The 25,107-nt window shown below is 36.7% G+C and overlaps 1 protein-coding gene across 2 annotated transcripts in view; it reads left to right on the top strand.

Moving 5' to 3' along the window:
• Window positions 1-25,107, top strand: part of adgrl1a (adhesion G protein-coupled receptor L1a) — a 147,690-nt gene that overhangs the window by 47,161 nt on the left and 75,422 nt on the right. Inside the window, exons 1-2 of one of the 2 annotated variants that reach the window (XM_056752073.1) lie at window positions 17,512-17,614; window positions 21,612-21,778. In XM_056752073.1, the coding sequence (XP_056608051.1) occupies window positions 21,709-21,778 (70 nt within the window). In that variant the 5' untranslated portion in view covers window positions 17,512-17,614; window positions 21,612-21,708. Of the gene's footprint in view, window positions 1-17,511; window positions 17,615-21,611; window positions 21,779-25,107 lie in introns of those variants that run through there. The other variant, XM_056752074.1, reaches the window with a different exon arrangement.

The following is a 25,107-nucleotide window of genomic DNA, read 5'->3' as shown; positions in this document are numbered from 1 at the left end:
TCGGCCATCGTTTATTCGCCCTCACGTTTTTTAAAACCTCTTCTGTAGAACACAATAGAAAATATTTTGAGAAATGTCTTTGTGGTTTTGGGAATTACACAATGAAAGTGAATGACTGACATGTTGGTTATGATATAGTCATGCAGTCATATTGAAAACTTCTGACAGACGTTTTGACAAACGTTACGAAAAGTATCGCATATTTTCTCCTTTCGGTTTTCCTGGAAAAATAATCAGCCTTAAGCTCTGGAATGACACAGGGTGAGTATGCGATGAGAGGCTTTTAATTTTTACAAGCATGTATGCACACAAAGAGACGGATCTCTTGCTGTCCCTTTACGGCCGGCTTTGTTTTAATCCATCTTACCGTGGCTTGGATCAGGGATATAGATTTGTATCTCTCTGACAATGTGGTGCATATTGTTATTGACATAAAAATGCCCTGCACTGTACTGTGGTAATCCTTCATCTCCTTTCAAAGGTGAAAACGCTGGTCAGCGAACAGTTTATCTGAAGTAATGCGTGAGCGGGAGAAAGAGAGAGCGTAGCAACAGAGATACTGAATGGAGATGTTGTGACATCAATGGTGCTTCTCAGCGTAGGCTTGACCGATCATTGGCCGATGTGCTTGGGGATGTTTTCACCGGCGTGTGAGACACTGGATGAGTACCGGGCGTGTCACAGTTAAGGGGTTTTGAGAGCCTCAGACATGGCCCGTCTCATCACTTGGTAACCGCAGACGGCATAATGGGGTCAATACTATCAAACTGTATCCATCACACACAAATGTATATTATGTGGTTTATATGTTAGGGACCACACACAATAGTCAGTGATTACATGATTTATAAATGGACTAGTTTTGTATAGTCACCTGCAACATCAAAACTTGTGTTTTTGTTCACAAAGAACATTTTTATCCAGCATTCTTTTCGAGCGTTATTCACATACAAGCCCAAATTCTTGCATGCCACCCTAACTGTGCGTTCACTCCACCAGCAACCTTGTCGCTCGGTGTCGCTGGTCTCTTGCTACGAGGTGGTTAGAAGGCATTCCTAGATTTGGTTGCTCTAGTAACATTTATAAACCAACCCTGCAGTAACTGACGAGAGACAGATGACTTGAGCTCCTCTACTTTACTCCAATAGGGCCTTTTCACATGACGTCACGCATCTTCGGCAGTGAATCCCGCTAGCGTCTCAGAATGTACTTTACCAAGTCCCTTGCACGCTGCCGAAAATACGGCTAGATGATGTACAACATCTTGCAGACAAATTTTCTCTTATGACAAGATCAAGGCTAGATAAAGGAAACAAATTCTTCGTTAAACAGTACCTGTTTGATTATGAAGGTAAGTATTTTGTTTTCTTTTTGTGTTAGCGAAGGTGCTAGGATAAGTACTTTAATACGAAAACTGAAGTTGTGGTTGTTGTTCTTCTTCTTTTTTGTTGCAAGACGGATGTTATGATACATTGCTTTGCGAAAAGGGGGAAATTAGGTTACGTTATTGTGAAAAGGGCCTTTTGGTAGTCACTTCCGAAAGTCGCTCATCATTCTCAGAAATTTGAGCAATTCTCAACTTGTCCGGTCGCTAGACCTCCCACCTCCTGTCCCCATCAGTCACTGTCGCTCTTGTCGCCGGCTCTTCATTTAAATGAATGGAATCTTTTTGCTGGGTGTCGCTGGCGGTCTGAACGCTGAGTAAACCAAGTGTCAGCAACCGTCATCTCAAGGGTGCACAAGATCCCCCCAAACACTGAACCTGCCAGAAACATACATTTAAAGGCAAATAAAGACCCATTGACTAATAAAAATAAGTTTTGCAGGTCCTACTATATACATACGTTTATGTCTGTAATGCATGTTCGGTTGTCTCAGAATTGCTGTTGTTGGCTGTGTAATGAGATGTAAGTCTCATATTAAGTGGACTAGTAATGATGTGTGTGAAGCACACAATGACCTGTCTGATTATGAGGATGGTGAGTCAGTGTTGTGAAAGTGTCTCTTACTGAAATGTGGTTAGTTTTATGATCTATTTGAAAAGAAAACCTGAAGAGCTTGTGCAAGACACGTACACGATGCATTTATAGAGCATCATAAAATACCATAAAATAGTCTGGATGACTTCATTTAAAGTCCTCTCTAGTCTAGACCAAAATTTGGGTCGTTATTAACAGAAAAATGTTCTAGTATTTTTTGTGGTTTTAGTGGAAGTCTCAGGACTGTTCTTGAGATAATGCGCCTTTAAATGGTTTAGATGAAATAGCGTTGTGGCAAAATAAAGGTCTGTTCACACCACATTGAAGATACAGATTTTAAAATCTTAATTTATAGGTATACTCCATCCAAAACTGAATTCTGTCATGAATTACTCCTCTCATAGTGGTTCCAAACCTGTATAAGTGTATTTGTTTGGTTAAACACAAAGAAAGATATTTGGAAGAATGTTAGCAATGGACATTTATGGTACACCATTGACTACCAGAGTAAGAAAGGTGTCCCAAAACTGTATGCATTCCTAAATTCCTTAAAATATCTTATTTTCTGTTTAACAGAACAAAAAATGATTCAATACTTATTTCTGCTATTGTAGTCAAAGATATCCCAGAACTGTCAGTTGCTAACATTCTTCCAAATATCTTTCTCTGTTTTTAACAAAACAAAGAAAAGTATACAGGTTTGAAACAATTTACGAGTGAGGAAATTATGAAAAAATGATTTATAAGTAAAGTATAAGTAAAGTTACCAACACAACTATAAAATAACAGAGAAATTATATTATTGCGATGACTTTCAAATTGATTTTTTTATCTGATGAATGAGAGCCAATCAAAAAACATTTGAATTGAAAGGGCTCACACATGTCGGAGCCGATAGCCTAGTGGGCAGTGCTCACGAGAGGTGGCGCGGTTGCGCATCGTGCGACCTGAGTTCCATTCCTGTCTCGTGGTCCTTTCCTGAACCCACCCCATTCTCTCTCCCACTTCGCTTCCTGTCCTTTCTATGACTGAAACTTTACAAATAAAGGCAAAACGTTAAAAACAAATCTTTAAAAAAGAAAGGGCTCGCACATTTAAAATGTAAAACGGAAAGCTTAAAAATGTGAGCTTAGAATAACCTTAACAGTCTCATCCATATTTAGTTTTTGTTATAGTTGTCATTCCTGGTGTGAACAGGCCTTACGGTATTTATTTATATGAAACATTCTTGAACAAATTCAATACTGATTTTTTTTTATGAAATGAAGTTGGAAATAAAGTAAAGTTTTAGGATATTATTGGATCATATTAAGAGGCAATATTTTTGGTTAATAATTTCCCCACTCACACTTCGTCGATTAGGCAGAAGAAAGTTATTACATTTTAATGTAAGACGATACATTTTTGTGTACACCCATGGTGCATAATAAGTCCAGGGGTGTTTAATACAAAAGCAAATTGCATTATTTTGATTTCACACAGCTTTTAAGGTATACAGAAATCTGCATGTGATTTATGTTTATGTGGCACCAATAACCTATATTTCAAAATGCCTGTCAGTGTATGAAGCGCAGCAGCAAGCGCATTATGTCTTCATTACACACACAAACAAACACGCGAGTTTATGAGCAGCCAAGTATACACGAGCGAACACAGTCTTGATGTGGGCATAATGAAGATGAATCTGTCAAGGTCTGGCTCGGTCAGGGCGCGAGCGGTGGCAGCCTGCCAGTCTGAGGCAACCTGTGTCATCTGCTAAAACGCAGGTACCACGCAAGCAGAGGCCAAACGATTCATTTCATTATTATGTCTTCACATTCATTGATGGTGGCACATAAGATTAATGTCAGGGTGACTATTCCTGCGCTTTCGCTTTTAGGTGGTAAATTAAGATGCTGGCAAGATGCGCTCTAGCATGGATGTTTACAAAACATCTTTAATTTGAATTAAGAGAGTGTCAGGCAAAAGACACGAGACAGAGAGACACTGACAGTGACAGAGAGAGTTATGGACTCAATGAGCAGTGAAGACACTCGCAGGCCTTCGGTGAAGATACAAGCAGGGAGGAATAATCATAACAGAGAACATTTTTCCTAGCTGACTGCAGTGACATGAAGTCCTCGTAGATTTTCCTGGTTTATTGGTTATCGTGAGCAATGTTTACAGTTCGAAATGTCAAACTTTTACTGTTTTTATTAAGTTTCTTTATTTAAAAACAATATATCATAATTTTGAATTTGACCGGTAGTGTTTTTGAAATGAACGACTTCGACTGAATAATGAAAAAATAGCAGCCAATAAAAGCACAGAATAGATGGAAACTACTTCATGTTTTTAAAAGCATCTCAGGGTGAGACTTGATAAAATGCCAAGAAAACATTTCTGCAAGTTTTACTCGAGGGGTGACAAAGTTTTATTTTTATCGTTTACATTTTGCTTATAAAAGTGTTTTACTAATTTCCTTTTTCATATGTTTGTCACATTTTGGATTAAAACTAAAGCCACACTGTAACACATCTCCATAAAAGGGAAGGAAGGAGTCGGGAACCGGAAGACATTTTAAACATTTAATAAATTAATATAACAGCCGGCGGCCCCTCACGGACGACCGCCGGCGAACAAAACATGAACATAAATATAAATACACATACAAACGTAAAACATGTACAGGCCCGGTCCTCTCTCCTCGACGGTCCGGTCGCTCGTTCGTTTTATATGCTCCCTATCTCCTACGTGATTCGAGCCCGGTGTGCGCACAGCTGGCGCTAATTCACAATTACTCACCGGACTCGAACCACAGTCTCGCCCCGCCTACTCTACTACACACACAAAATATATTTTTAAACGTTTCTTAAATATGTACAAATAGTAGTGTATTATAAGTGTTTTGCTTAAAAGTGAATATGAACTTGTTTTCTTTGATGTATTTGAGGTCTGAAAAATACAGAGCATCTTTTCTGTTATTTTCAACGGTTTCTCCAGTTTAAATTTTCTGCAAATACATGCAAAAAGAAACATATTGTCAGTAGTTCACAGAATAAAATAAACATAATTATTTTAGCTAAACGCATACCTATATATAGTTACTTTAAAAATATGAAGAAGGGGTCTCTGAAATGGTCCCTTATTTTTTCTGTGGCTATATAATACCATGCGTGTGTGTGAGTATGTATATATATATACATATATATAAATAATAACTTTTTGAAAGTCAGAAATTGTCAGAACAGGTGCTGGTGGATAATGAAAAATTAAAAACCAGAAAAATTGGTCTATGAACAATGAAGTGTTCTGTAGCTTGTCTCTGGTCTAAAGTATTTCGTCACTTTGATTTAGCTCTTTTGTGAGTGCTTGTGTAGTAGCATAAAAAAGAAAGCTTTAATTTTAGGAAATTGGTACCTGACATACAAATGAAAATCTACCCAGCAATCTTTCTTGAGGGGTTTCAAAGAAATCCTTATGATTTGAATTATGATCGGAACGGTTATTTAATTTAGTATGTGCGATTATATACTATAATACTGTAAATCTATTGTTTGTCAGTTGTCCCAATGGTTTATACCTTTTAGTTCTCTTAGATAATTCAATGAAAATAAGTTGAACATCGAAACTAGCTGTAAATCTTATTACATCTCCGTCTCCTTAGCTGTAAAAATGCAATCCCTGAATAATAGTTTATATTCTCTGAGTAAATGTATGACATTGACATACTAAAACATGAACGACATACCACAGTTTGTATTCTGACACATGTAAAAGATTTAAAACTACCAACCTAAAGCATATGAAGCAACCCTCTGGCTAAAGTTATAAACATCATCAGAGCCAAACGCTGTAATAAAGCAATTAAAAACATATCATTACAAATAATGTGAAAGTAAGTGTGTGGAACACTGAGCTAATAACTAAACTAAAATTCAATTAGTATGTTAAAGGAGTTTAAAAAGTAGAAATGGAAAAGTTAAGCTCCTGTTGTGAGACAGATCTGAGTGCAGGGTCAGTGCCCACAGACTAGCCATTGAAAAGGGCAGACACAAACAGAGCAGGTTATCACGGGAGAAAAAACGTTTGCGGTCGCTGTGTGACAGGACAGGGGCAGACGCTGACAGCTGAGAGGTGAACTTTCATCTCACCTGTGGGGAATCTCCTCCGACTGCGGACGTTTTCTGAGAGAAACTGGTTGAAGTCTGGTGCTCCGTTTAGCCGGACGACAGATGAGATATCCACAAAGATGAACTGTGGGAACACCATGTACACTTTGCTGTAATTTTTGCAGCAGGTATGAATGTAACTTACTGTAGATTTAATTACTTCTTAATATACTTTCCAATTAGTACTGTTTTTCAATCCTTTTTACTTTTACTTTTTACTTTCGAGATTCAAATTGAGCATGAAGAGACTGGCAAAAAATGACATTCTTCCTAAGCAGTTTTCTCTTGTTTTCAGTAAAAATATTTGAAACTTCTTAAATTGCGTAAGATTTACATAACAAGGAAAGTAACCCAAGATATTTAGTCTTGTTTTATGAAAGAAAAATATATAAACTAGATAAGTTTATACTTAAAACCAAAATTTACATTAAATGTACAGTAAGTTACTGGCTAACCTGCTGCAAAGATTTACAGTTTAGTTTAACCTTCCATATTAATGTTATGTAAGTATAATGCAGTGGTAAACATGCATTAGCATTCAAAACTTATTCAATATACTGTACAATACTAAGAAAGTTTTTAGTACTTTTGAGTGTGTGAGCTTTTAAATGTTACAGTAATATATTATATCCTTTTAAAATCTTGTATGCAAATATTCTTTCACTATACGTAAGTTTACATAAACTCTGTGGCATTGTCAAAATAATTCTCTGTTTCAGCAGTGTGACCAGTCTTAACTTTGAGGGCTACTGTCTCTTTGTCTTAAACATTTAGTAATTTAGCCGAGCTTTTATCCGAAGGGAATTACAAATGAGGTAAACAATAGAAGTAATTGGAATAACAAAAGCATAAGTGCAATGAAAACTGGTCTCATGTAGCCCAACACAATATAGAAAGTTAAGGATTTTTTTTAGGATAGAAAAGCAGAAAAGAAATAGAAGTCAGTAATAATCGGTCAGTTGTTAGTTGAGGAGGAAGTGTCTGAAAACCCATTTTCTAGTGAAACGGAAATGAAACTATTTGTCTTTAATAGAGTTAGTAGCCACATCCAGTATCAACTTTAATTTTTCCTAACATTCTTCAGTTCAATATGAATACGACACATAAAATGTACAGTAAGAGTTTCTTCACATTCAAATGCAACCATCTGCTTTTGGTTTCATTGGACGTACATGCCTCGCCCGAAGGTCCCTCCTGGTCTGGCTAGTGGCTAATAATATGTGACCCTGGACAACAAAACCAGTCTAATGGGTCAATTTTACAATTGGGATTCATGAAAGCTTAATAAATAAGCTTTCCTTTTGGCTATGTTTTGTTAGGATAGGACAATATTTGACCGATATACAACTATCTGAAACTCTGGAATCTGAGGGAGAAAAAATGTAAATGCTTAAAAAATCGCCTTTAAAGTTGTCCAAATGATGTCCTTACCATAGCATATTATTCACAAAATTAAAGTTTTGAGATATTTAGGTTAGGAAATTTACAAAATATCTTCATAGAACATGATCTTCACTTAATATCCTAATGGTTTTTGGCGTAAAAGAAAAATCGATAATTTTGAGACATACAATGCTTTGTAGGCTATTGCCACAAATATTCCTGTGCTTCTTAAGACTGGTTTATGTTGTTCCTTTGAAACTGTCTATACTGGACTCAGTATGCAGAAACTCCAAATCCCATATACATCCTTGAAAAAATTATCCAAATACCTATAGTGGGTTATATTGTCTTATATCATTCAAATGGTAATAATAATGTTAATTAATTCTTTTGAATTGGATGTTATATTATATTTTGACAGTGAGATTCTAAGTTACTGTCATGTCATCGTATTTTAATTTCAGGCAGGATCACTACCATCAAAGGTTTAAACAATGGCAATATTTAAGGTTTCCCGAAGATTTCTGGGCAAACTGTTGGTCAATGCAGCCTTGCACGAACAATATCCCCCATCTGGGAAATAAGAACAGTTATTTAAGCATAATATTTTACACAGATGCAGAATTAATATACACTACAGAAAGGATTTAATCTAAAAGAGGATCCATACCTGTGAAGAGAGAATAGATATCTGGATGCATACAGGAAGAAATAAAAAAAATACCTGATAAATGAAGTCACATAAGTGGAGTTGGGGATGGGGGTGGGTTTTTGAGTATGGCATTTATAACAGGTCCAGAGGAGTTTTGGTTTGGGTAACGGTTGGTAAACTCAAGATAAAATATTTTCACTCTCAAACTTATTGTTTGGTACAAAATAGCGTGAGGGTGAGTAAATTAGGTGAATTTCTTTTTTTGGTAAGCCATCACTTTCATGTCAGTTGAAAAATGTTTGATATAGCTATTCTAGACATTTGATTGTGAACTTTACTATCTCTGCAAATCTTGTTGTTGAGATCTTCTTGAAACTTTGTAGAACATATTACTCTGATATTGCTCAGGAGACTTTTCATTTAATGTCACTGGTGAGAACCAGCTGAGATATACAGTAAAAATGAATCTGTGATTGCTCTTATTGTTCTTGGTAGAATTACCTTTGTTCAGTCGTTTTGTTTTACACATGTATTACTTAATAATTGCCATTCCGCTGTGTTTTCATAACCGTCGGTATAGTAATTAGTGTTATTTTAATCTCATTTTAATGTGCTCATAACCTTTTCAGATTACCACCGAGATATACGATTTGGTAATATCGCGCTATGCATGCCATGCAGTGATATTCTAATAAAGCAGACGCTAAAATGAATTTAGAGAGAGGCGGGTGGCAGAACTCAAATAGAGCCGCATGTTAGTGAGATGAGACAGGAGGGTAAAGTAAGGTGACTGTAGCTTTGCACTTTGAGCCGCACGGGGGCCGACGGTGACGGCTGGGCCGCGGCCCCCTGTTGCATCAGCGAAATAAGCGATGACAAGCTCACTTCCCCGGCACCATAAATTACCACACGCCCCCACCGCTCATGCACACGTGAACATAAATTGGGCTCACTTGAAATCGCATGTCATTTCCTGCCAGCGCGTCAAATCCCTGTGTGACTTCTTATTTGCTCGAGACTGGTGAGAAAATTGAGATGCGGTAGTGAGTGAAGGACACGAGGGAACGGGCTCATTGGAAAGACTTGGTAATTAACACAGCGAGGTGCTGTGACAGACCTCCTCTCTGAACACGAGCACAGGTGAAGGGTTGTGTTTATGAGAGGTGAGCTTCTCCGAAGAGACTGCGCTGACCACAGAGGAGAAGAAGGAGGCCTGTGGGGTCTGGTCCTCTTCTTCACTATTATGTACCTGTGGATGCAGAAAACGCGTCCAGTTCACCGCTCATCTCTAATGCTAAATAAGACGTGAACTTTTCTACGATATTCTACTACAATCTTACAGGAGCTTCTGTTTGTAATTGTACATTTCATTTTATGATGTTATTGAAATTCATCATGTTCTGGTTTGTGATATCTGTGTCATTCTCATTAAGCAAATATTTCATAGCCTCTGAAAACTCTATTCACTCTCCTCTCATAAAGTATTGACGTTTAGTGGTATGGACCTTCAAATATTTATTTAACACGTGTCAATTCCTGAAATGGTTTAAATTTGATGTAATTGTCATGACTTCACTCATTTTCTTTTTAATATCTGGTTGCAATTGTGACATTTGTTTATAGAGTAAGTATTCCTAATACGAAGTACATGATATAAACAATTTGATGGGAGCAAATTTGATTACATTTTCTTAAGAGTACGAAGAATAGCAGTTAAATAACAAACCTTGAGACAATAATCCCTTAGTAGCATCAATGAACATTTTATTGGAAGAAAATGGATTAACACTATTATATTATTTATGATATTTTAAATAATTTACCATTTTAAATCTATTCTCTTAAGATTAAAAATTACTTACAACATTTTCACAAAGAGCCTAGAAGTCAAAAACAAGAGATGACCAACACAACATGAATAACTTGTCAATGTTTGCTTCATTTCCCGTAAACTAGGCATTTTTCATTGGCTCAGTGGTAAGAGTATGGCACTAGCAATGCCAAGGTCATGGGTTCGATCATGGGCACATCAAATGTTTAATACAATGCAATGTAAGTCACTTTGGATAAAAGCATCTGTGCCAAATGCATACATGTACTTTGCTGGAATTGCAAAACATTGTGGTTAAAAAAATACCTCACCAGTTTTCTCCATTTTGTACTGTATTATTCTAAATATATGGCATATTATACCATGTGAACATCATTCTATGAAACGGTTGCCATTTGCGTCCGCAATGTTTGATGAGATGCATAAGGCACAAGTGTACATAATGTACAGTATTTACTGCAAAGCTGCTTTGTTCTATGATAAAAAATAAATTAAATCGAAATACTTTCTACAAACAAAACCAACTATGTAATTTGTTTTTTGTTTTTATAGCATTGGTGACTTTATTTTCATGACGATTAAGCTCAAAATGATTATTACCGTAATATATCTGGATGTTGTACTGTTACACTGGATAATTCTCAATTCTCAGTAGTGATTCTCATTAGATTGTCATTATTGTTAAACATCAATTTTTTACTTAAAGGGAGCACCACAAATTGTACCATGCTTTATAAATACTGGGGCCACTTGTTTGGCAATTTACTAGTAATTAGTAGAGAACATGGTAATATAGTAATTCATTATTTATTGGGAGAAACACATTCACTCATGTCCCTGACCTATACGTAAACTGCAGATTCAGGAACCTTCCTGCCTTTGGAGCAATTAAACCTTGAAGTAAATGTGAAAGCAAAGTGTGTTGTGTGTTGTTCAGCTGCTATTAAAGGCAAACACGTCGCACTTAAGTGAGCAACGCCGTCGTCTGGGCACGTTCACAGAGGACACACGCATGCATTCAAAGACAGCTGGATGTATCGCAGCAGATTCAAAGTGTGAACGACCCCCTAAAAGATGAACTCGATTGCAAAACTAATTGACGGTTGGTCTTTTCATAATGACTCTACCTTTTGTCGTTTGGCAGATGCTTTTATCAAAAGGGACTTATGGTGAGTTCAAGCCATACATTTTATCAGTTACGTATTGGCCTTGGCGATGGAACCCATCGCTTTACATGTTGAGCTACTTGAGTTATTTTTATTTTCTTTGTTGTAAATGTTAATGTGGTATGTGTGCTTTTTTGCTAACATTCAGTAGTGGCCAAACGTGATGGGAAATTGATATCTTTATCTCCCACTGCCGTTCACATTCATGTTCCCCAAAAATCTTTTACTTCTCTCTTCGAGTTTTAAGGTGAAGTAGGACCAGGAGGTGTTCTTGACAGATTCCTCTGTTCTCTAGTGATTCTCGGCAGGCTCTCCCGGCTCATTTGCATTCTCTTTAAGTGCTCTGTTCATTTCTGTATTGGCGTTGCCTCTCTCTGTTGGTGCTAATGCTTCCCTCTCCCTGTCGGTCTGAGATGAGGCCGTGTTCCCCATCGGCTGTACCTTTCTCTCAGAGCCAGTAATCAAACGCATTCTGCCTGATACATGGGCCATTACAACCACTCTCATGTTCCATTTGCCCACCGCTCGCACAATGGTGTCATTATGATGCTGAAAAAACCAGCACAACGCTACTGTAGCCGCACACGGTGCTTAACACAGTCAGCACAGACCACATGAATTATTGCCACTGTAAATAAACCAATGCTCATCTTAGCCAGCTAGTTCATGTTTGTGTCAATACTAGAGCTACGGCGAGGGTGAGTTAATGTAGTGAAATAGTGATTGTGTTGTTAGTTTGCATTAAGAATGGATTTTTGTGTGGTTATTTTGAATTAGAGGTGACCAGGTATCTGTATCATTGATTTGGAAAATAAAGGGAGAGAGGGTTTATAAATGGTTTCTATCATGCTAATGGAGCATTAAGACAATTTTTTTTTAACATAAAGGTAGATTGTAAATATCAAAGATTTTCAGTTATTTTTCTTAAGAAGACATGTTACTGTTCATATCTATGAAATCATTTATATGCAGCAGTCGAAATTTCCTTTTTTTTAGCTTTTCTAGATGTATTGTCATCATTCCAGTCCAGTGTCTGTTGAATTTCAACAAAATCAAACCTCAGGAGTGACATAAAGTAACCCAACAGCAATGTGAAAGACTGACAGCATGAAAAGACACATGAAACACATGAGAGATCAAAATCCAGGTTATCATATAATTTTTTTTTTTTAACTTTCCTAAATACATATAGAAATATGACTGTTGTGTCGAACAGAACTTGTTTACTTTGCAGTGTTTGTGGTCTGAAAAAATACAGAGCATCTTCTCTGTCATTTTCACCAGTTTTTACCATTTTCATTTTCTGCAAATAAATTCCAATTACAAATATTTACTTTGAAATTTTGTAAAAATATTGGGTAACACTTAACTTAAAGCATATATGTATAATGCTTTATAAAATAATTTCTAATGTAAGAATTATGCCTTTTAATACAGTTTATAATGCATTGTAATAATCTCATGAATAATTGTAACTACAGTTAATACATTAACTCTTATCAATTTATTGTTACACTTTGCATTTTTAATTTGGTTATAATTCTTTACAATAACATTTAATCTATTACAACACACAATATGAACAATTATAATGCATCATACCATTCAATAACCCTTTATAATGCATTATACATAAGTTTTAAGTAAAGTGTAACCAAATATTGTAAGTAGTTCACAGAATAAAACAAAAATGATCAGATGTTAAGATGTCCCCTTCAAAAGAAATGTATAAAATTGATTTTATCTCTATTGAAAGAACACTAAATGCAAGTCAAATGTCTACTTTATGGTTTCAACTAAGTTTCCTGGAGAATAAAATGTCAAAATATGTTTGAAATAATGTTACATTGTCATTCAGTGTAGCACAATATTTATGTACAAATTCAAACAACATGCTTAGTCTGACTTTTTATATTATATTAGCATATTACATTTTGTTGGGCTTTAAATTATAAAAAAGACATACATTATTATTACGTCATATTGAATAAAACATAAGGAATCATATATTGAAAAATATTAGCCCTTTGTTCCAATATATGGAAGTGTATTTTTAATTTATTGTATTATATTTTCTTGTATATTCCCTTATCTTTTTGTTTCGTAAGGCAATCATTTTTGTTCATGATCTGTGATTTGTTACTCGAGCAATTTGAATGATACAGAGCTGCTTAATGGCCATTCAGTGTGATTTCTGACCTGATGTATATGAAGATTACATTTGGTTGAGTTGAAGAGTTGTTGTTGTTTTGTTGTCATGATAACAGCTTTACAGACTTTGTGCGCTCTCGATTGATGGCTGACATCTTATTTCGCTTCACTCATCATTGATAGATGCCATTCAGCAGTGATGCCTGCAGTTCACACTCATTAGTTCCATTACTTTAAACTCAATAATACATCCATTGTATAAAAAGTGCTGAAAACGAAAATGCATTCACTGCTTATTTGAATTGAATCTGGTTATTTGTAAAAGTCAGTTAATTGTTTCATTCTGTATTGTGCATTCGACAGCCCATAGGGCAGGAGGAATAGACTTTAGTTATTGTAGAAGGTAAATGTTGTAGATTTTATTGAGTTGTAGATCAAGCATCAGATATTCAGAACTGCTTCAGGGATTCTGGCCTTTGTTTAATTCTGAAAGTGTCTCATTATGTTTTATATAATTCCTCATAAATAATATACATGATTCAATACGTAGATATCATTACATACTGTCAGGCTAAATGATTTCCACTTACAGGACATGTTTTTTATTCTATTAAAGTTAATATCTCCCAGCGGACAGAAAAGATTAGGTTGAAGGTGTTACTTACTGTACATTACTTTAGCCAAAACTAAGGCTAGTATTTCTGACTATTCAGATCATTTCCATTTGAAGGATGCACAGGTGGACAAATACAATTTACATATCATTATAATAATTATAACCTGTATATCATATCTTTTCTTTTTTTCGCAGTGCATATTTGAGCTTATATTTACAGGTAGGACACGCCCCCGTATGATTCAGTCGCGCCGCTTACTGTCTGTGAGATCCACCACAGAGGATTGGCTTCATCACTGTTGATGTAAATGGGAGCACAACGGACCACAGTGTCAGAGTAGATTTATAGATCAATTATGGAGATCGGGAGCTAATTCAGGGCAACGCACCAGTCCAGCACGCCAGTCTGCCGAGCTTTAACTGAATCACCTTGCGCATTAGAGAGGATGAATGCATTGGACACAGATAAAGCTCTCTGTCAAATCTGGTGGAAAGATTGGGCTCTACACATCCTCATTATTCTGTAATCCCAGTCATCGACGCCTGCTAATGAGGGATTTCTGACATGCATAACCACATCAACCTGAGCGGCCCAAATTGTCCTTTTACCAAATTTGCATCTCATTAAATTGAATTTACCGGTGACTGTCATAATTTCATCTGGTAAAACAGCAGTTTGATGGTAAAGGCCACCGAGCGTTGCGGTGGTGTGCGGGAGACAATGGTAATGATATTTCTCGGTATGTCTTCGGAGCTTGAAACTGAAGAATGTGGCGATTATCTTCGTTCGAGAGGTGATTATCTTAAAGAGGTCAAGAGGCTAATGAATGAATTAGATCTGTGGAAGCTCTCTGTTCTCGCACGGCTAATCGTAGGAATGACATAGTGTTCCTGACCAGCCTCATTGGAAGATCCAGCTCGCCTTTAAAAGAAAAACTTCTATCATTGCTCTTGTATTGTGCTAATCTGAAGGCCGACTGACCACAGAATGCTAGACCACCGCTTACGGTAGGACACAATCATTAGATATAGGTTAACGTTACAATGACCTTGCTGCTTAAAACCGCAAACATTGAACCACAACAAAATAAAGAAATAATCGTGTGAAGGTGTTATTGCCTTTGAAAAGATGACAATTTATTTAAATTCCCAGATTGCAACATAGGGATGTCACAAAATTATGGATATCATTTTATTTCAATAACAAATTTCTCTCAATATTATCGTGGTCACATGACTATACGAAACGATAGGTCATCAGGTCTTACATAGAGAACGTTCGAAAAAATTTAAGATTCTGCGTTTGTCAACGTCTATCTGGTGCATTTTTTTTAATAATAAAAAAAGTAAATAAATATTATCTAATAGGTGTTTTTAGGGCATTTGACCCATCCCAAATTTTACCTCACACCACTAAGCAACAGGTATGATTAGAGGATAAATCAGATGTTTATGGAACGTTTCCAAGTCATCATTTGCCATTTTAAATATTGTGATAAATACCGCACTGCAGGCGATATACTGAGGTATTATCGTACAGTGAGATTTTGATATTGTTACATCCCTATTCCAACACTAATCCGGCACATACGATTTTTACATTGTAAAAACTGTTTAGTAATTTTAGCCTTTTTTCAAAATTACAAACTCAGATTATCTTTAAAGCAATTTACATAACTGTATTTTTAGCATTTCCCAAATTCAGTTTGATGTAGATTAGGTGTTAAAATGAGGTGCCGTTGTGGCGTTAAACAGATTTATCAGGCATCATTTGCGAAATGATCTTGAGAAACCTGCGGCATGTGTAAAATAGATGTATGCCGCATCGTCCTAGATGAGTGTGTCTGCTAAAGCAAATAGATTATAATGATTGCAGTGATTAAAGTAATGATCTAATGTAACTGGATAATTAGGTTATTTGCTTTTGGATCAAGGCTGTCTCCAGACAAATAGATGGCGAAGCATTAGATACAAGTTCATATCTTCTCCCTCTCTCTCTTTATATCAGAAGCCATGCCACAATATTATTAGGGATAGTTCACCCAAAAAGGAAAATTCTGTCATGTGATTACAACTCATATGTATAAATGTCTTTGTTTAGCTCAACACGATGAAAGATATGTGGAAGAATGTCATTAACTACAGTTCTGGGGCATCATTGACAACCATAGTTGGAAAATGACTTTCTATTTTTTGGTGACATGAAAACAAACAGTTCTGGGGCACTTGTCACTACCATTTTCTTTTCGTTTACTATGGAAGCCAATGATGTCCCAAATATCTTTCTTTGTGTTCAACCCAACAGCATTTTCATATTTGGGCGAACTGTCCCTTTAAATTGGTTTCCGTGTTTCATAAAAACGCAAACAGACACAATAGAGATAACTCTTGACATTGTCCTTGTCAGTTATAGTACAGTACGAGTTTAAAGCTATCAAATGAATGTGAGTAGCACAGCTTAGGGATTTGTTTACATTGCAATCTTTTGCAGTTTTTTATGGAAATCTCAGTTTTTTACCGTGGCATCTCTGAGCACAGTTTGAGATATTGCTCAGATCTCGAGCGAGAAACGTAAGATTACTGGGGATTACCTTTTTTCAGAAGACAGCAACACATTCTGTGGTGTTACACAGCGCTGCTGCATAACTGTTTTTCAGTGACCACCTCTAGCAGGGTTCATAAAGAAAAATTTAATGTAGACCATTTCATCTGACGCGCCTAGTTTACTTCCGTTTATATTTGACTAGTGTTTTATAATATAACTATTTAATTTATGTTATCATTAATTTAGATATTATTATTTTATTTTATAACTGCACTAAATACACGGTTTGTTGAATTTTGTTGTATGTTAATTTTAGTAAATAAACAATTATTGGAGAGACAAGTTTAGTAACGGTTCTTCTCGGTTACTTTTGATTGTTGTCAGAAATAATCTACAGGCACTCTATTGTCTGTGAATGTGAACCGGAAGTTCAGTCGGGGTCACAAAAGTGCACATGCGCAGTAACGTTTGTTTATGTTGTTAAAATGAAACTGTCTATGAAATGATACTCTCTCCTAGATATCAATGAGTTCAAATCAAGACCAAATGGAAACTTTTGCTTGAGTCTGCTGCGTTTTAGATATTTCTTTCTCCTGAGAAAAATAGGAATAAATCTCACAATTTTCTCTATTAGAGTTTCAGACGAGATGTCTCAAACTGATCTCTGCCATTAAAATTAAATATTATTAAAGATCTCAAAAGGATCTCAAACATTTCTTAGCTACCTCTTGAATCTACATTCATTTAACACCTCCATACTCTTCCCGTGTATTAATAGTTTTAAGCAATTTTAGAAGCAACATCTGAGACTAAGTCGATACTTAACCGAGAACATCAAATCTTCTGAGCTGTATCAGAATAACCTCCGAGCATTGAAATGTTTCTCTGGGGTCGTGTAGTATACAGAACAAGTGTTAGTAAACCATTTTCTGGACAAAGTGTTCCTCTTTGAAGAAGCTGCTGTTTTTTCTGCCTGTAATATCATTGCCAGGCCACAACAATTGAGATATTAAAGAGATTTTTCTTTCTTTTCTTATAGTACTATCCCACCATCTCTCCGTGTTGGGGAAAATTTTACAATCCTCTTCATTGGAACAGTAACACTGATAACAATAATGGTGGATCAGATCAGAGCAAAAGGTCAGTACTGGCCCAAGGCAAAGCTTATAGTGAATACCCATACTGCACTGCTCCCCTCTCACCCACCACACAGTCCTAAGACCTGCCTGCTGTACCGAGACCTCTTTCTTTCCCCTCTCTCTCTCTCTCTCTCTCTCTCTCTCCCTTCTGTTCTTTATCAGCCCGGACCACGGGAGAGCCATTGTGCCGAGTGCAGACAGAAGCGAGATCAAAAGAGAAAGGTTGAAAGACAATTTTTTTCTTATTAACAGCTACAAAAGCAAAGAGAAAAAAATAGAGACTGTGGCGCCTCTCAGGAAGGGAACCTTTTTTGACCATTAGTAACATGCAGACAGCTTCCATGTTTGTTTTCCCCCTTTTTACCTCCCAGACTTTGATGTTTTAAGTCTCCTGCATTCCATGCCGGGTGATGTTAACCGAGGTTTCTGTCACCAGCGGCTTGTATTGGTCAGTCTCGCTCTTTTTTTTGCTGGCGGCTGTGGGTTGTGTCATGCCACAGGAGAGGAGAGTAAATATCAGAGAAGGTCAGAGGGAGGAGAGACAGGAAGGATGGGGTGATGGATGGAATGAGGAAGAGGAGGGAAGAAGGAGGGAACCGGACGCTTGGGTTCAGAAGGAATGAGAGGAGAGGGATGTTTGACCTTGACGTTGGAGGGTGCCATTTTAAAGACAGAGTCAAATGTGCACCCCATAAAAACTGAATAAACGCTGTTGTCCTTAACTATTAACTGGGGATCATTTATAATGTTTTATCCTGCCAAAAGTTGATAAAACTCCTTTTAACACTTTTATTCATTGTCGCGTAATGAAATTCTCAAAATTGCTGTAAATAATGAATGTCGATCCCTCTTCTTTTGATTTGCAATAGCAAATAAATAAACTTAATTTTACAAAATTGTACTGCTTTATTAACACACTTTTATGTATTTTTGATTTACTGTAAAAACCGTCAGATAACAGAAAAAGACTGTAAATTTATTAAAAAAACATCTAATTTTACGTGGAAAAATATTTTTATGGTATGTTTCCTGCGTCCCGGCTGCCAGAAAATTTTTGTTTTTACTGTTTTTTTACTGTTTATTTTTTAAATACAGTAATAAAAAAAACAAAAAATTACAGAAAAGACTTGTACAGAATATTTCTGGCACCACAGCAGTGTTATACAAACAACAGGCTGTTGGATATTAAAAGAAATAGGGGTTTCATCCAGGGAATTTTTTTTTAATAATTGTTAAAAGTTAATCATTATTATGTAAAACCAGAAAACACCACAGACAGAAAACTCTGCCTGTTTTCAGAACTATCTGGAGTCTTTAATTTTGTAATAAGCCTCTGGTCTTCTCATGCACGATTCATCATTTTTCATTATTAGAAAACAATGCAAATATTTGTTTTTGAATCTTTCATCCAAGCGTAAAATAACTCAGCCCACCCGAAACAATTTCTCTTTTCTGCTGACATAATCAAAGTTGGGCAAGTGTGGGAAGAAATATTAACCAACAATTTCATAATCCACTTGGTATTATTCGCTTTGGTATGAAGTCATTGGCTTTATTTCCAAGCAAATGTTCTGTTTTGCTGAAAGTAATGGAAGTTTAATGTGTGGGGAATGCTGTTTTCATCTTTGAAGCGTTCACCCCTAAATGAAAATTCAGTTTTGTACAGTTTCGAATTAATTTGACTTTATTGCATCTGCAGAAAACAGACGATGATATTTTGAAGAACGCTGCTAAACAAACATTGATTTCCATAGAATAGACACAAAACCACTGAGATATTTCTCAAAATATCTCCTTTTGTGTTCCACAGAAGAGTTATTTATACAAGTATTGCACAATACAAAGGGAGAATAAATTATGGCAAATTATCTCTTTAAATAAAGGCAGGCTGTAATGCATACTGTATATTCTGTCCTTATACCTGATCATAATACTTCATGCACGTACATGTGTGTTCAGTCCTTTTTGTGTTCATATTTATTATCATTTATCTGTTTTTCCAGTCTATGACTAGGGAACTTAGGGAAGATCAATGAAATGAGTGGGTAGCAACTCATGAGGATCAAAGTCAATCCCCCAAATACGCGCACACTTACACACACACACACACACACACACAGATTCTCCTTCCAATAAACATTCAGTAGAATCTGTCTGTTCTTTCAGAAAGCACAGCAGGGGAAGCATTAGCTCTAATAATTCAGTGCATCGTTGTCGTTTTTTTCTCTTGAGCCCTGAAGGAAGTGCAGCCTTGAAGAACAAATGAAAGAAACTTCCACATTGTGATTTATTTCATTAGGCAAATGAGATGTGTAGACCCTCTGGCAGTTCTGACTGACTTGACACTGTCCACTCTTTCTCTTTCCTTTGCATTTCTTCATGAATCTAACTCTGCATGCCACTCTGGGTGTCCTGCGGTGGCCCGGGCATTCACATTTGTGCATATGTAGCACGTCACATCCAATCAGGCTCTGGAATGACAGGAACTGAAGTGTTTGCCAGGGAACAGCTGTTGCCGTGTTAGCACAGGATAAAATGGCCGTCGCTCAGACCTCGCTTCCTCGCGCTACCTGACCGGTACTCTCAATTATTTTGAGTAAGTGCAACGCAAAATGAGCCGTGCAGAGCCTGAAAATGTGAATCAGGTCATCTGGCTTCGACATTGTTAAAGCAACACTTTGTAGTTTCTCGACCTTAAAGAAGTATTTCAATCAACGTTTTTCATCGTTTTGTTCCATTAGTTTAGTAAACAAATTCACGTGTATTGCGCTGCCCACGGAGAAGCTTATAGTGCGACATTAACTAGGTAACAGACAATTGTGCTTATCAATCACATGGGGGAGCCGTGACCAAAAGTTGTGTAGTGTTGCTTTAACTTTTTTTTTTAAGTTGCCAGTCAGCGGCAACATTTTTTTACAGTTTCACTTAAATGTGATGGCTTACAGTACATTTTCTGTAAGGAATATATGGACGAATAATATATCAAATGAAAGAACAGAGTCTCTGCTTTAAAACAAAATGAACTGTATTCTTCTATCTTTCTAGGTTCTTTTTTTATCACCTCTTAAATGCGGTAAGGTTTCTTAAAAAATGCATAATTTTGATTATACGGCAGAGATAATTAGCTTTTCTTATCAAAGACTCCTCCCTAATAAGATTAAAATTATTATCAAAAACAGATTAAATATTGACCCCACAATCAGCGGCACCTGCAATACAAAAGTTTAAACAACACCGATTGGCTTAACTCCTCTTTGTTGTGACGGGATAACTTGTCGATGGCAGGGAAAGAGTTAAACGAATCAAATGGCAGTATTGCTGTATTGTAGCATTTTTATTCGTTTTATTTTTAGCTTATGAACCATAAAATATTGCGAATCAAATCTTTTCGAATCTATAGATTTTAACAATCATTGCATCTGAGAGCCAAATATTTAGCAATTGTTGTTTGTCGCTGTGGACACTAATATACTTGAAAAAGAGAAAATCACAGTTTACACTATCAGCAACTAAGAAATTGCGTTTTTTGGAATTCAACACATGAAATCTAGCATGCATTACTAGAAGCCTTTGCCTTCGTAACCTCGCATTGAGCTTGCTTTGGCCTAACAGTTTATAGTCCTGCGTGTGAAAATCACATTTTGCAGAACAGTGTGAATTTGACTTTGTTTATTTGCTCTTACTACCTATCCGAACAAATTAGCAACCGCTCAGCTTTAGCCATCTAACTCTACCCTGCCAGTGCCAAATGAGTGTCCAAACTCCCCTCCATTATTTGGAATAAGTGTGATGTGAAACCGGCTGCGCAGAGCCAGAAAACGCGATTACGGTGGTGGCAATAGCGGGCAACTCAGTTCGACAAAATGAGGCGAATCACAGGGTAGTACTTTCCTTTATTGAGCTATAGACGCCGGAGAAATGGCAACAGTAAGAATTTAGGTCGTGCTATTAGTATTGATCTCTCTCTCATTTGTTCTCTCTCTCTGTCTTTTCGTCAGGTTCTTCATCAGTGAGAGGGCGTGAGGGAAGGAGTGCCCCACATCGAAGCGCCCGCTGACCCTCCTCCCCGCCGGCAGCCTTCGCTCCGTCCACAGCATGGCTCTCTCTCTCTGGATCCTCTTCTCCTGCACTGTCGCCCTCAGCAGCATCGGTCCCTCTTCACAGGGTTTGTTCTCTTTTTCTTAATGTGCAGCGAGATGGTTTTCGTGGTCGTTGGTCTTTTATTACAAAGTGTTGCTTGGTACATTTACTTGATGCCAGAGGCGCGATAGTACGCAAATGCAGGTAGAAATACTTATGTGTGCTTTAAACATTTTGGCAGTACTGTGGCGGTAACAAACCTTATTTTCCAAATTTTCAAAGCAACGTTTTGGCCAATTAAACCACGGTCCATACTGAAACCTATCAAATTATCCTTTGAGTGTGGATCCATAAAGGTTAGAACACGGGGCGCAGGCTGGAGTTAAAAGCTGGCATATGTTGGTCTCCTGTGCCCCATAAATGGGGTTGTGTTGACGTGTGTGGGGAATGGAAGGACCCGTGTGGGAGTGTAGCTGGTGTGTATGTGATAGTCCTGAGCTCTAGGGACAGGGGGAGGTGGTGGGGGTCTGTCCAGCTAGTGCCCTTCCACTCCAACACCACCGCACCATCTGCTGCACTGCAGGGTCCGTGCCAGGCCTATAGAAAAAGAGCCAGCGAGCGTGCGGCGTTTGCTTGTCCAGGTGTATTTTGTGGCCGCTGTATTTCCTGTGTTTAATTTGCCTGCTTCTGCTGCTGTGAATTGATGTGATGTACTCAGTGTTCCATTGGACACGTTTTGGCCCCGGGCACCGAGCCGCTTCATCAATGTGCTGTACGTGTGTGCGCGTGTGTGTGCATGAGTGCCTCCAGCTGTCTCTGTGACCTGGCTCTGGATTAATAATGCATTAATAATCAATTGAGTGTTATCAAGGTTGTGCTGCTAGCGCAGGCAATTTGGAGAAATAAGGAAGCCTTTGCTCCTCTATGGGATCATTGATCGCCTTGTTGCCATTAAAGCGTAGCACAAATAACACACTCTCACACAGAGCACATAATTCTCTTCTCACTTCTGCAGTTCCTTCTATGGATTTCTGCACATTTATAGCAAATTTCTTATATGTATATATATATATATATATATATATATACACTGTATAATAAATACACATATACATATATATATACTGTATATATACACATACTGTTTATAGTAGTACGTTATTTGTATACTTTACATATAAAATTACATTTTATATAGATGGGTAAATGGGTCATTTTCGACATGCAATTTTAAAATACAAAAAAAAAAAATATTTATTGTAATTATAATAAAATTAAGAATTTAGTAAACACATAAATGCAATTTAAAAATGTAATTTTTTTTGGCATAGGCTTTAAAATTTATGTTGTGTGACCGGGATTAATCTTATAATTAATTGATTTCCTTGACATGCTTAACATTTTTTCATCCCATATTTTTTTTCTATACTTTTGTAATTTCACACACAACAGATATAAATGTTTTAAAAATACCATTTACTTAAGCATACTTTATCAGAGATAAATATTTTTGCCACACAAATAATTTTTTATTTAATACAATTGATATTATTGGTCGCACCACATGATAAGTGGTAGTTATATGTCATATTTAAATTTATATATTATAATTCAAGCATATATTGTTTATGTATATATATTTTTTACAAACATGTAATGTATGTATATAAATACATTAAGTATAATTATATATAAATTATGTTTGTAATACATACTTGTATCATGTTTTCAGTGGACCTTCAAAATGAGTTTTGCTATGAAAAATGTAATATACAGTGTTTTTTCTCATTTTACGGGATTCCGTTTCATTTAATTCATTCATTTGGTGGTGGGTGAGGAGAGACCCCCTCATATGGTTGTAAAGCGCTTTGGGTGTACAGCAATACGTCATAAAGCCTAATATAAATGCCTTATTCATTCATTTCATTTCTACATTTCTTCAATCCGTTGATTTGTTGGTCTAGTTCTGCGCCTCTACGGCAGGTCTTCCTCAAGCTTTTGCAACAACACTGGAAGCCCGGACTTTTCTAGAATGTCAGGGTAGGGTATGTAGGGTATGCCTTGTTACATCTTTTAGTTTAGATTGTAAAACGTGTGATATTACAAGCAAATAAATACTTCTCCAAGAAGACAGATTTACACAATTCTATTGCTTTAAATGTCTTAAATGTCAAAACTAACAGTCATGATTTGCTCATAGGTGTGCAATTCGATGGTGTGTACGCGTGCATGTGTGTTTCGGTAAATATAAACACACACACATGGTGGAGAACATGGTGGTCCGTAATAATATTTTCTATGCCCAACCCCCAAACCACACCAAACCATCATACAGTACTTTCCCACACAATCCTTTAAATATTTTTATTAAGACATTATTTAGCCATTTTTATTAAGCCATTTTCTCATCGGGACTGTTGGCTGCTCCTACAATGTAGCTCATTTAAGGTTTAACAATCCCCCCGCACTCTTCCTCAGATAAAATATCACACCCCAATCCCCATTACACTTCACTGTCCATATTTTCACAGTCTTATTTCTTCCCTTTCTCAATAATATTCACTTCTGCAGCCGCCTCTCATATACTTCCACTCTAATTCTTGCACACTGTGTTCTAATACTCTGACGCCGCCATCTAACGCTCTCACATGTCATATGAAATCACCTCTCTGTCTGACGCTCACCCCTTGATGTCACACTCCTGAATTCCACCGCAGTGCCCTCTTGTACTGTCACTCTTAACTCTGTTGCTCACTCACTTGTCAAATATTCTGCCGCAAATGACTCATTTATGGCTTTTCTTTTGAGTGAGACCTCTAGATGTTGAGTGACACAAATTAATTCGCTCAGCTGTGTTCTTGGGAGCGTGGTGGCTTCGTGCCTCTCTGAAATGTCATAGGGTGAGCTACGCTACAGGTGATAGTAGCGGCATTTGATTGGTTAGCTGAGGAGAAGGATTTTTATTGTGTTGTGTAAACAGTATGAAATGTCACAGCCAAGTTTACTTTCTTTATCTGGTGAGAAATGTAGGGCAGGAAATCACTACACCCAAAAAAGGATAATAAAAGTATTTTATTTTTTCATTTCAACTGATCCACTGTGTAAAAATAAACATGGTTTATTTTGAAAAATCATGCATTATTATACAGGCATGCATTTCATTTTTCTTTTAAACCAATTTAATCTGTAGACTACTTCGCAAAATGTAAATGCTGGTCCTGAAGCATCAATTTCATTTACATTTAAATCTTAAAATTATCTTTTTAACATTTTGATTCAGTTTAATGTACTTTAATGTACTTTGTTCTAATGTTTGTGTATTGTTAAAAACTGAAGTTGTATTAAAAAAATTTGGGGATCAAGCCCAAACCCACTCTTACCACAATTTTCTACCAGTAGGATTATGAACATTTT

Source organism: Triplophysa dalaica, chromosome 7 (genome assembly GCF_015846415.1).
Source record: "Triplophysa dalaica isolate WHDGS20190420 chromosome 7, ASM1584641v1, whole genome shotgun sequence".
In the NCBI taxonomy this organism is placed as follows: Eukaryota; Metazoa; Chordata; class Actinopteri; order Cypriniformes; family Nemacheilidae; genus Triplophysa; species Triplophysa dalaica.
The sequence above is the reverse complement of the archived record's forward strand: the minus strand, read 5'-3'. Positions and strand labels throughout refer to the sequence as shown.